We start from the raw sequence: 13,423 nt of genomic DNA, 5'->3' as shown, positions 1-13,423 counted from the left end.
TCTTAACCTGATTGACCAGCAGTCACAAGAGACCCTGGCCTGGGCCACACCCCAGCTCAGCTGTGTGATCCTGCCCAAGTGTCTCAGCCCATCAGATGTTTAAATTCTATGTCTCTAAAATGGGTTCTTACAAGCTGTGCCTCCACCTGTAGGTAGTGGAACAAGAGAGTGAGACTGTTTACAGCAGAGTCTTTAGCACGGAGCCTGATCCATACCAAGGCCTCAGCGTGGCAGATACTGCTGCTGTGACCTTCGTGACCATCACTGTGAACCTCCTCATCACTGGGGCATGAGCCAGGAACCCTGGCCTAACTCACTTTGTGAAGATGCTGCCATTTGAACAGCCTGCCTGTGTTTAATCTTGAGCAGCGTTTTGGTGCTTTCATTTGTCTTTATCATTCCATTAACTGGCCATTTCTCATTTAGCTCCTGTAGCCCTAAAAGCAAAAGACGGGAAGAGAAGAGGCACAAAAAACAGTGAGTACCCGGACACCCCTGGAGCACACTGTGCAGTTTGAGGAAGCAGAGGCCTGGCCTCTCCTCAGCTAGACTGTTAGCGGCCTAATAAACAGGGACAGGGAGGAAAGGGACGGTGGCTGAGAGGGAGGAAGGAAGAAACAGAAAGGGAGGGAGAGGGCTTTATGCTCACTTGAAAGTAAGAGTTGGCGTTATGCATGGATAGACAGGTTGCCTAGGATATGTGGCCGTATGCATGTATGCCTGCGTGCTTGGGATACACCGTGTATGTATTTATGTCTGAAGTGCTCATCATATGTGTAACACATATATATACCATGTATCTATTTGTAGGTAGCTTGTATGAACGGAGTGTGCACATCATTAACAAATGTCTATATATTTTTTACGCCCTGCAAACTTCTGTGTCCATGGTATGCACAGTGCATGTAACTCGGTGCATGTGTGCATGGCATCTAGCTGTGTGCACCTGAAGGCATTTGTGTGCCTGCGTGTGTGAGCACGGCAGCAAGCAGCATTCACATGGGTGCACCGCGGGCCCACGTGTAGGAATTCTGATCACTCTGCATGAACACGGTACATCTGTGCATTCTATATAGGTTGTGTATGTGTGGCAGTCTTTACATGTGCATGTGTCTGTGTAGTGTGTACATGGATTGTGGGGTGTGATTGTGTGTGCGTGTGTCTGTGTCTGTGTCTGTGTACGAGCATCCACACTTATACTCTGACTGCTGGTTTACACACTCTGGCTTACAGTACAACACTCCCCGTGAGTTCCCCTGTCTCAGGCCCAGCTGTTTCACCGTTTATAGCTGGTAGTAGAAATTCAAATCAGCCAGTACTGCCTGTGGAGTTCAGCTCCCCATCAAATTAAAAGTAAATTTGGTTACACCCTGTAAATGTTAGTGCAATGTGTTTTCCAATCAACTAATATTTTATCTCCCGCCAAGAAGCATCTAAAGAGAGGATGAAAGAGGACAGAATGAAAGGAGACAGCTTCTGGGGAGGGAGAAAAGGAAGCAGGGTGCAGGGGGAGGGCGCTCAGCATGGCTGTCTCAAAGGCTCCCTTCATTCAAGGTCATCACAGAGGAGGACATTTCAGTCAGTACCACAGGACTGTGCTCCAGAAGGAAAGAGGAGAGACTCCAGTAAGATCAGGAAAGAACCCCTACACACACACACATTGGCCAGTCCGTTTAAATGAAGTCATCAAGAGAAACATTAAACACATGACTTCCCCCACCCGCCATCCCCTGAAATAGATCCTCTTATCTCACTGTGAGGATGAAGAAACAGGGTCAGTGGAGCCGGTGACTAGTGTGTGTTGTAACCCTGGAGTTTGGCTCTGGGGTTCTCACTCTCGGCACACACCACATGTTCCCGGGTACCAGTAAACCTAGGCCAGACAACCTCAAGAGCTCTGGGAGGGATAATGGTGGTGTTGAGGTCGTTACCCTCTCCGGTATGAAAAGCTAGAGGAGCTCTAACAATGGCTGGTAGTTCATCATCAAAAAGTGGACAAAGCACACGAGGCAGGCCAGAGAGCAAGAGTCCCAGGAGCTTTCAGGAAGCAATGGGTTGTTCTTACCAAGCTGACCGAAAGTTGTCCTTTCTTCCTACTTGCCTTAGTGCACACGGCAGTGGGCCCAGGGGATGGCACGGGAGAGTAGTGGGGGATGTAAGCTTGGGACATGGTGGGGATACCGTGGGAGGATGGGACCTGATGGTGAGAGGGGCTTCCTCACATACCATGGGACTAGAGAGAGGAGTCAGAGAGGAGTCCCGTTCATCCATTGCAAAAAAAAAAAAAAAATCCATGGGGGATGGGGGAATGGGGGTGGGGGATGGGGGATGCTTAGAACATAATGCCTGAGCCCGCAGGATGTGTTAGATATGGGTGACCTGAAGTCATTGCCATCTTCCTCTAGAAGGTCTCTTGAGCCAGAAAACAAGCCCAGTTACACATCTGGTGTTGCTTGAGTCTGGCAGGTCAGTTCAGAGCATGTTGGATGGCTAAGCCAGATGGAGAGCCAGGCAGGGCCAGCTCCTGCAGGCGTTAGAGGTTCGAGCCCAGAGTCTGGACAGAGGAAGCAGAAATGCAGTGAGGAGGTGTCATTGCAGGGAAATGATGCAGCCTGAGAATTGTAGCCGAAGAATGCAATTCCTTTGCTGAGAGAAACAAGCAGATTCCTAAGCTGCCGACATACCACACACCCTTCATTTTGTGTTGTCTTAACTGTTTTGTAGAAAGGGTCTTACTACAGAGCCCAAGCAAACCTTGGACTGTAGAGTTTAAGGCAGCCTCCAACTCATGGTGATCCCCTTGCCTCAGCTTTCCAAGTACTGGGATTCAGGTGTGAGCTAGTGCCCCTGATTTCCTTGTTCATCCGCAGGCAGGTTGAGACTCGTCCTTGGGAGTGGTGGAGGTTTTGGCAGGGTGAGCCGGCTGTTGGTGACGGGTGGTAACAATGGATGCTGATGGTGGCCACCAGTGTTCACGGGCTCCTGACTCCGTGCTAAGGGCCTGGCATTCACGTCCTGGGTCAAAGGTCACAAGCTGGCCGCTGAAAGGCCCAGTGGCCTCTGCAAAAGTGTTTTGTGTGTGTGAAAGTTATTCTTTTGTTTTAAAGGAATGTCTCTGTAAGATAGGGATATTTTACATCAAAGAGTCTACACTCGTTTCTTCGTGTCCTTGAAATATCCAAGGGTCCAGCAGGCAGAGGGATGGAAGCTCAACAGACCCTTTTGCTTCAGCCCAGGGGCCGCTGATCAGTATTTCTCTAGAACCTGGCTAGCCTTTGGAACTGAGTGAAATGCAGAGCCAGACCCTGAGAAGAGGCAGGGGAGACTTGCCGGTGACTTCCTGCCTGGGGTGTCATTTGTACCAGAACAGCTTCTAGCATGAGGACAAGTCTTATTAACCATCACCCACATTCTCCACAAAGGCCCCTTTCTGCTTCCCTGTGCTCAGCACGATTGGGCAGAGACACCCCTGCCCCCAGATGCCAGTAGGAAGCTGGGGCTGGGAAGCTGGGAGGTATGATTCTACACAAAGCTAGAACCCTTCCCAACCCTGACTATAACAGGTGTCACTGTGACTTGTCATAGAGCATTGGGGTGAGTGGCAGGTGGCAACTGAGGCATTATGTATTACAAGATCAAAATCAATGTCTCACTCATCTCCCTCTCTCTCTCTCCCTCTCCTCATCCCAAGATCTCGAAGCCGGAAGTCTCACCGACATAGACATCACCGATGCCCCTCAAGGTCCCAGAGTTCGGAACTGCGCTCCCCCAGCTGCGAGAGCAGGTAACCCCTTTGTCCATGCCCCTCATCTGCCAGCCACATGGACACTTGATGCAGCTTCTGTCCCACAATGAGTAGCTCCTAACCCTCACCCTCACCCCTAATCCTAACCCCTAAGCCTAAATCTAAGCCTATGCTCACCTCAGAACGCCTTCAGGTATCTATCTCTTTCTTGATCCCCAGGCATCGAGGTCGGTCCCCTGAGGAAGGGCGGAAATCCCGCCGAACACACTCCCGCCGCTGCTCCAAGAACCACTGCAAGGTCAGCCCAGATGCCCGGTCCAGCCACCTGCCCAGCCAGCCCCTCCCGAGGCTCGGCTTCCTGTCAGCCAGGGGTGTAGTAAGTATTGCGCACAGCCCCTCTGCCAGCCTTGCCATGACTCTTGTGGGAGGTGAAGGTCCAAGTTCAGGACAGTGTGTTTTAATTCAGTTCTGGGTAAAATTCCCCACTGGCTCCAGATCTTGTGATTGGCTCACCAAATGGTCATTTGCCAGCCGTTGATAGCTCTTGGCTCGGGGACTCAGGAGGCAGAGGAAGGAAAACTAAAATACCTAGATTCATATTTCAGGGTGGGAGTTGAAACACAGGTACTGGCCTCTGGGTGACATGTGTGAGATGCATATAGCTGTCTTAGGGTCCAGCAGGAGAAAGAGGCCTTTGACATTGGAAAGACACTAAGGTTTTTATAGACAGTCTACATTTCTCATGCCAGCTGGCTGGCAGCATCGGCTGGCAGCTGGAATCTGATTCCTCCTGGTAATGTAAGCTTGCAGCACTTGACCTGCGTCTTCTTAGGTGTTCACACACAGAATCTCAGGAGAGCAAAGCTGCTATCACTCATCCCTCCCACAGATGGGACAGAAATGTCGAAATTCAGAGAGGTTAGGAACTGGGGCAAAGTCACAGAGTAAGAAAATGCTGAATGCAGCTTAGTGAGCCAGCAGTGAATAAAAACAAAACCCTCCTCCCTTCAGGTCAACAAGAAGTAATTGGTATAACCACAAACTCTTTGGTGTGGGACGGATCTGAATTTAAGACCTGGCTTCACCCTAACTACGTGGCTTTGAGTGAACTGTATCACCTTAGTTTTCTCATTGGTAAATTGATCCCATTTGAGGCGATTGGATTTCTTCGGTAAAAGGAAGTACGTGAGAAGGCCTTTTGTGGACTCTAACAGGTCACAGAGACAAGCAGGATGAGAGTCAGCCTTGACATAGCACAAGATTGTAGCCAGCAGCCCTGAAGGTGTCTGTCTTCCAGATCCATAAGAACCTGGATGTGCAAGGAGGTGCTCTTCTTAAAAAGGGTGAGATGGAAGCAAGGAGGAGTTCAGGGGTGCTTGTGGGAAGATCAGTGTAAGGAATTGATCATAAGAAACACTGTGGCCTGGTGGGCACAATAGGTATTTGCAGTGCATTCTGGGAAACTCTTCTTCACATCAAGGTACCTTGTGTCACTGGGTCTAATTTTTCTCAGTCTTCTGTATGGCTGGCAATATTCTGCCTAAGTACCTCCTTTTCAAGATGTCTGTGACTACTGAGAACATGCGGGTGTCAAGTCCCTACCAACATTCTCTCACCTCTAAATGCCCTAAATCTTATGTGCTGCAAAGACTACAAGGGCCTAGTTTTCAGTCCTTACCAATCAACTAAACCCTAAATCTTATGTGCTGCAAAAACTACAAGGGCCAAGTTTTAAGTCCTTACCAATCAACTAAACCTGCCAACCTCCATAAGCCTCAGCTTTCTCAGCTGGGAAATGGGTGTGGTTATTTCACTTATAGAAAAAAATATAAGTAAACTTGAATGAAGAGCAGTAAGAGACAGAATAATGTTCCCAAGTGAGCTATGACTCCTGTGTCTCCCATGTACTTGTACCTGTAGTAGCCTAACTAGTATTCCCAACTGACCTTAGCTACAATGTGCCAGTAAAACCAGACTTATGCTTTCTTACCTATCTTGAATGGTTTCCTAAGAAGCTCACATGTGTGAAGATGCTGCTGAAAACTGCATCTGTAGTTCCTCGCTTACCAATGATGTTATCAGACTGACTCTTGACAGTTCTTTTCTAAAACACAGGTTCTTGGTGGATGCTCCATGCACCCCAAGAGCTTCCATGTACCCCAGGAGCCCCCATGTACTCCAGGAGCCTGCATATCCCCCAGGAGTCCAACCCCTGTCAGAAGAACCAAAAGCCAGGCTCCATCTTTGTATGGAAGAGGCCTTAAGAGCTCACCTCTTTCCCAACAACTTGGTTGTGAAGGACAAAAATGGAGAAGTATAAGAGATTATTGATGGTGGGGTTGTTAAAAAAACAAAAAAACAAAACAGGGCATTATGATTGTGCAACCACACAAACACACACACACATGCACGCATACATGAATACATATATACAAAGAAGACAATCATTTAGCCCAGTGCTTGGTCCAGGAACAAAACTTGAATAACATTCTAGATTCCTGCCATGGAACTTTGTCACATTACCTTTCTTTGCCTCTGTTTCCTCAAATCCTGAAACACAAGACAACTAGTAAGAGCTAGTTTAAAGCTTGTAATGGGGTCACCATGATTAGCTGTGAGTAAACATTTTAGAATGCAATTGGTGAGAGGCAAATGCTATACAATGCTTTTTGGTGATGCCACCAAGGGAGGCAGAGGCATTATCAGAAGTCATAGTAATAACAAAAGTGTACTTTCCAGCTTGGGTAAGCCAATGGGTAAACTGGAACAAGAGTCATGATCCTGCTTCCTACAGGATTACCTTTGCATCATAAATACTAGTTAGCTCCAATATGGCTGCAATCACCCCATTTGAGGTTCTCTGACTCCCGGAAGTATTTTTTTTAATTTTTAATATTTTTATTATGTATTTTCCTCAATTACATTTCCAATGCTATCCCAAAAGTCCCCCATACCCCCCCACTTCCCTACCCACCCATTCCCATTCTTTTGGCCCTGGCATTCCCCTGTATTGGGGCATATAAAGTTTGCAAGTCCAATGGGCCTCTCTTTCCAATGATGGCCGACTAGGCCATCTTTCAATACATATGCAGCTAGAGACAAGAGCTCCGGGGTACTGGTTAGTTCATCATGCAACCCTATAGGGTTGCAGATCCCTTTAACTCCTTGGGTACTTTCTCTAGCTTCTCCATTGGGAGCCCTGTGATCCATCCAATAGCTGACTGTGAGCATCCACTTCTGTGTTTGCTAGGCCCCGGCATAGTCTCACAACCTGGAAGTATTAAATACACTCCAAGACCTGACTCCATGTTCCCTCTGTGCTTGGTTGGCCCTTTTGTCTTCTCCAATACAAAGGCAAAACTGAGAGAAGATTCCAGTCCCATGATCTTTCTCCATTAGATAGAACAGCAGGGCCATTTGCATGAACCACCTACCAACCATTTTGTCAAGTCTATCCATGTCTACAGAGCATCTATCTATAAAGGGTTGGGCACGGTTTTTGCTCTGGACATCTGATGAACAGGAAGGAAAGCCTGTGCTTGCTAAGAGAGAACAGAGATGAGGGGAGGTGACAATAGGAAAGAGTCAAGTGTGACAAAGGACAGACACTGAGATGAGGGAGAAGGTTGACTGACAGGAAAAGGCATTAGAATTGGGGCAGATAGAGAAGGTAAACTCAGAAAACTGTGAGCAGGACTTAGCCAATGAGAAGGAAAATGGAAGTTCCATAAGCTCTGAGAGCCTCCTTTGCCCTGCTCCCATTGTTCTTTTGAAAACAGCCAAGAGCAGGAGCATTGAAAGAAATTCTTTTCATATATGCCTGTGCAAATGAAGGCCTTGACTCTGAACTGGGTCCTAGTTGGTTAAAGGTGACCAGAGGCTCTCTTGCTTGGTCACTGAGCATCTCAAGGACCCAGCAGTGGGTTTAATTAGAGCAGGATCGTGGCTGTGGGTGACATTCCTTCCTGTGCTTGTTAAAACAGTCAAATGATTGCACATGGATTGGTAAATAGGTTATTTTGCCGCCTCATCCCATTCCCCCGTCATCCAATTATCCCTCCCCTGACACTTTCTCTACACTCCCCATGACACTACAATACAATAGCTAATCCCTTTCAGTGTCAAGTCTGCCTTCTCATGGAGTGCACTTAACACTCATGCAGTTGGTGACTGTTCAGAGTGTCACTCTCAGCCAGCCGTAGTGGGAGCACACACACTACGTCACACTTAGAGGTGTCACACTTCTTGTCTTGATGTCTGAGAGGGGTTTGTGATGAGAGGTTATTTGAGCTGGGCACTGAAGGATGGGTGGGATTTATCGATTTGAAATGACTCACGTAGAGAAGGGAATGGGATGCCCTACGTGGCAGATGCCACCACATAATTTGCATAATTATTCCCCCTGCCCTCCCCTCCCTGTTTCTTAAAGGTATGCATCATTATCATCCCCATTTTGCAGATGGAGAAAGTGAGGCTCTGGAAACACAATGACCTAGGAAGGTAACACAATTGGGAAGGAAGGGAGACAGCAGAGAGCAGACAGGGCATCGGGGATGCTGGTGGCCCCCGGTGTTTAGCAGAAGCCTTTCCGTTTCTGTTATGTTATCTCCATCAAACTTCATAACTGCAAAGGAAATCTAGAAAAAGGACTGAATCCAAACCAAGGAGAAGCCAAGCCACCTCTTCCCCAACTATTTGTACTGTAACCAGGGCCAAAGGCAGTACTATATGGGCCACATGTTACACAGATGCCAACACATGAAAGAAGAATGTGACATCTGTCAAAGAAAGTTTCATGTGCTTTGTAAAGAGGGTGTGAGATCAAAATGCAGGCTTTGGAGCAGATCTGAGTTCTAGAGTCCCTGACTTCCTGTAACATCTTGGATGACACCACTAACGAATGTTCTCTAAGCACCTACGACTATGTGCCGGATGCTAGCGTGGATGGCTGGCCTGTGACACTGCCTCATGTTTTTATCATAGCTCTTCAATAGACACAGTATGCCCTTTATAGAATAAGGATGCTGTGGCCCAGAGCGACAAAACGTGGCTCCTCGTTGTAGAAACTCAGGAGAACTGTGTGCTTATCCATGTAAACGCCATCTGTAACTTGGAGTATTTATGTTAACGTGATCGATATGATGATGGTGTGAGACTTTAAGGTCAGGAGAGGCAGCTCAATCGGTTACCCCAAACCTAGGTTTGGATACCCAGTGCCCACATATAAGCCAAGCACAATGGTGTGTACCTGTGACTCCAGAACAGGGGGAGGAGGAGGAGACAGTAGGGTCACTAGGGCTTCTTCCCAGACAGTCTAGCTAACCTGCTGACCTCCAGATTCATTGGAAGACCCTATCAAAAAAATTAATCAATTAACTAACAAGGTAGAGGGTGATTATTAAGAGAGATGCCTGATGTTGACTTCTGACCTCCACATCCTTGCCAAGAACATATACACACATATATAAACACCAGTAACAAAACGGTAACAACTATGCACTCCTGCCAGGCGCCAGGCATCTGTTGTAGGAAAACTCATGTCAAGGCTTGGAATCTGACATCACACACATGGTAGCTGATAACATGACTTATTACCACGGAAGCTTTCTTGATGACTCAGTCCCAATAAACCCAGCAGTGTCCTCTGGCCTCAGAATCCACTGGTGCACCTGACAGCAACCTTTAGGGAAAGATGGGATGGAAACATGCTGTTAGTTTTATAGAAAGGGAAGCCTTAGCACCCAAGCCCTTCACTGCAGTGGAGAGGAGACATGGTTCATAATAGTGAGGTGACACTTAGGGACTCGGGGATGAGAAATGACACAGCATATTCTCTGCTGTGTAAGAAACAGCCATTTTCTTTTTTTTTTTCCTTTTATTTATCAGCTGAGAGACATTTCACCACCAGAAGAGGTGGAAAAAACCATTACCTTGGAGAATAAAATAAGATGCATCTTTAAACGGAATGAAATTTACCTTGATGCAAAACACATTTATTGAGCTTACTTTTTTTCCTTTCAACCCAGGCTGGGGGGGGGGGTATTTTTTTATCCAGCCAAGTTTATATGGAGGATTTGGGAAGATGGTAGACAGGAGGACCTTGGGTGAGGTTTCTGAGAAGGGGGGAAGCTGGGAGTGGTCATTCCTTTCAGGGTCCTCCTGAAGGAGAAGGGGCAAGCGAGGCCAGCTAGCTCCCCCTACCCAATGTCAGAGGAACTGCAGGGCCTGGAGGTGCCTCCATCTTTTCTTTACCCTCAGAAAATCAGTCTCTGCCCATCCAGACCCCCCTGCTTCCCAGATGAACTTCATCAGGTCACTGAGTCTATTCTTTTGCTGTGTTCCTAATTAGTGTCAAAGAAAGAGGAATGTCACCAAGGAAAACAGTCCCACTGTCTTAGAGAAGCAAAGAGATTGGTTTCTTAAGGAACGAACTGGACCCTCTGGCTGCAAGCTCTCTGCCTTGTAGCATGTGAGCTCGCCCAGCTCCCCATATGGCAGAGAAGCAAGAAGCAATTTATAGCTGCCGCTCTCCATGGGGCCATTCGAAGCCCCGTAAATGGACTTGTTCAGTTTAATTGAAATTCTCTTCTTGATTGTATTTTTGTAACCTATTAGACCGAGCTGCCTCTTGATCTCAGAATTCAGCCGAAATTAAATTTTGAAGTGTAAGTGAGAGGTTGCCTTTCCCCCCTCTCCATTCTTGATTAAATAATGATTTGAAACAAAAACAATAAATAGCTGTGCCGGCTCCCCTGGAGGGCTGAGGTATTCCAGAGAAACTCGGGGGAGCTAGGGCTCCTGCTGAGGGGATTTAATTAATTATTTGAAAACCCCCCAAGTGTTAACATCGAGTGTGTTAAGAAACTTGGAGATGAAGCGAGCCCATGACTGACTCCTAAGCTGAAAGGAAGAAAAGAATTTGGAGGGTTTATGTCATCAGGATTGATGGAAGGATAAAGGAGAGACATTTGTTAGCCTCACCCTGCAGTGGCTGTGAGATCACAAAAAAGCAATTTGTCCTAATAAGGAGAACAAGTAAGGGCTGTGGAGGTAGCTCAGTTAGTAGAGCGCCTGCCATACAGGCATGAGGTCCCAAGTCTGATAGCCAGAACCCATGTGCAAAGCCAGAAGCTGCAGCACCTTCCTGTGACCCCAGAACTGGGGAGATAGCCATCAGAGGATCCCTGGGGCTTCCTGCTCAGTCAGTGTAGCTGAACTGATGCTCGGTGAGAGACCCTGCCTCCAAACTAAGGTGGAAAGTGATTGAGGAAGACTCCCAGTGTTGACCTCTGAGTTCTAACAGCACATACGTATACACAAACAGCAATGATAAATGAGTAGCAGAGGTTCCCCTGTATGCGGAGTCTGACTGTGGCTTAGTGTCTCCTGGTTCCTTTGACTGGCAACAGTCCAACAGGGGTTTAAAGCATTGAGATGAGAGAGAAGCCTGATATATTTCCTAGTTCTGAAAGGGAGAAAGGAGACTGAGCAGGTGTGCTGTGTTCATCTTCCTTCTGAGGCGCTCGGACTTTTAGAGCAGAAGTTCTCAAATATCTCAAGGGCCCCACCGCTAGTATATGTGAATAGTACTGACCCTAAGGACCCAGCACACTGTGGCGATTGCTCTAAAGCAAAGCATTTCTGGGGGAATATGGGCCCAGATCTAATTGTCCAATAAAAAACAGAAGTGGGGTTGTTGTGTGAACCCTCACTGCTCAGCATACATTGGAAGTCCATTCACATTTATTTTCAAACACACTAAATGGGCTAAAGAAAGCCTAGCTGTGTCACAATGCAAGTGGCCTGACCCATCTCCATGATCAACTGGATACACTGAAGCAAACACGTTCCACACATCCCTCTCCTTCTCCCTAATTCAGGGCTCACAGCTGACTTGCAGCTTCCAGATGGTATCCTCTGGTTGCTAGGGCCCACTTTGCCTGCCTGGGAACACAGAAGGGAATTAGCATCCCTTAGGGACAGTTTTTCCCATGAGTATTGAATGGCTGGTGCATATGTCCCCAGCCCACTCCCTCTTGGGTTAATGTTAAGTCTGCGATATACATTCTACACAAATTCCCAAAGTCCTCCTTTGGGTTGGGCTGCACTGCCCACTGTGTATTAACCGCGGACCTTTTAAAGGTGCTTGCTCATATGGTTCACTTTCTTTCTTCCCTCCAAGGTTTTCTTTCATCTCTCAAAATAAACCATTAGCCCTCGAATCCTTCCCTCAGTTCCTGGGGTTCCAGGTTAGATAAGACTGTCTTACTTGGTCATTGGCCAACTCTTGGGCTCTGGTTTTTTGTTTGTTTGCTTGGTTGGTTGGTTGATTGATTGGTTGGTTGGTTGGTTGGTTTTGTTTTGCTTTTGCTATTCGCCACAGATCAGCTTTTATGAAGAAAGAACAGGAAGAATTAAGGTTGAGATGGAGGACGAGGTGAGGGCAGCCCAAAGAAGAGAACCCTAGTCTGAGGGTTCTGGGGATCCTGAGCACTACCAGGCATTATTGCCAGAAGGTGATGAATCTGTGAAAGACCTGAGGGCATTGTATAGGCTGTTATGCATGATCAGGGAGCCACTGTACACATAAACACCACTACTGGATGAAGAACTCATCAAAGATGGAATCTAAGGGAGCTATTAGCTCAACCATGTGCCAACAAAGCAAAATTAGGAGCCATCCAATCATGATGATGTTGGGCAGGGAGTGATTGTGTCTTGAGTGTCATGGGGGAATATCTGGTTATGGAGATGTTCAGAGATGAGAGGACAAAGGCAGGAAGACAGACCACCTCTGTTGTCACTCGTCACAACACAAAGTCTCCCGTTTCCACCCGCTCTCTCCCCAGTACTAGCTCTGCTTTTGGCTGCTTGCACTATGACTTCAAGCCCTCTTCTCCCAGAGTGAACTGGACACTCTGAAAAGATGGAGCCTGGAGCTGGGAAGGAGGGCAGATCTTTAAAAGGCACAGATGTCCCCAAATGACAGGTTTATTATTAAAAGTATCCCTCCAACCTGAAAGTATAGAGACCACCTATAAGACATAAAACAGAACCGTGTCCCTGTAAACCAAAAATAGAAATGTCTTCAGATGATCCCTTTCTTCCTGCCACAATATCCTCCAACAGGACAGATAGGGAGTGGTGGTGGTGATGGTGCATCAAAAGGAGGACATTTGGGGATGCAGGCAATGTCCTAAGAAACAAATGAGAAATGAGACCCCACAGAGCCTCCACTTACCAAGCCCTCAATAGTGAGGTAAGCTGGCCTGCTTTAGATCCAGAGACCAGGATACACAGTTTCTGACTTGTCTGACTCAAAGAGATGACTTTAAATTTTTCCTTAGTCTGAGGGACTTAGCCAAAATGGAAGCTAGCAACCGTTTGTACACAAGTTTCCAGGCACGGTCGGTGCCTCTTCCAACCTAACCTTTCTTTCTTCTTCTTCTTTTTTTAATCTTTTATTTTTTATTAGATATTTTCTTTATTTACATTTCAAATGCTATCCTGAAAGTTCCCTATACCCTCCCCACCGCCCTGCTCTCCTACCCACCCCTTCCCACTTCTTGGCCCTGGTTCCCCTGTACTGGGGCATATAAAGTTTGCAAGACCAAGGGGCCTCTCTTCCCAATGATGGCCAACTAGGCCATCTTCTGCTACATATGCAGCTAGAGACAC

At 47.2% G+C, this 13,423-nt stretch overlaps 1 protein-coding gene across 1 annotated transcript in view; it reads left to right on the top strand.

Annotated features, from left to right (window-relative positions):
* Positions 1 to 13,423, top strand: part of Srrm4 (serine/arginine repetitive matrix 4) — a 157,248-nt gene that overhangs the window by 124,259 nt on the left and 19,566 nt on the right. Inside the window, exons 6-8 of the mRNA XM_021163443.2 lie at positions 427 to 477; positions 3,692 to 3,784; positions 3,965 to 4,121. Coding sequence (XP_021019102.1) covers positions 427 to 477; positions 3,692 to 3,784; positions 3,965 to 4,121 — 301 coding nt within the window. The remainder of the gene's footprint in view (positions 1 to 426; positions 478 to 3,691; positions 3,785 to 3,964; positions 4,122 to 13,423) is intronic.

The sequence above is a fragment of the Mus caroli genome, chromosome 5 (genome assembly GCF_900094665.2).
Source record: "Mus caroli chromosome 5, CAROLI_EIJ_v1.1, whole genome shotgun sequence".
NCBI lineage: Eukaryota > Metazoa > Chordata > Mammalia > Rodentia > Muridae > Mus > Mus caroli.
This window is presented reverse-complemented; position numbering and strand designations above follow the sequence as displayed.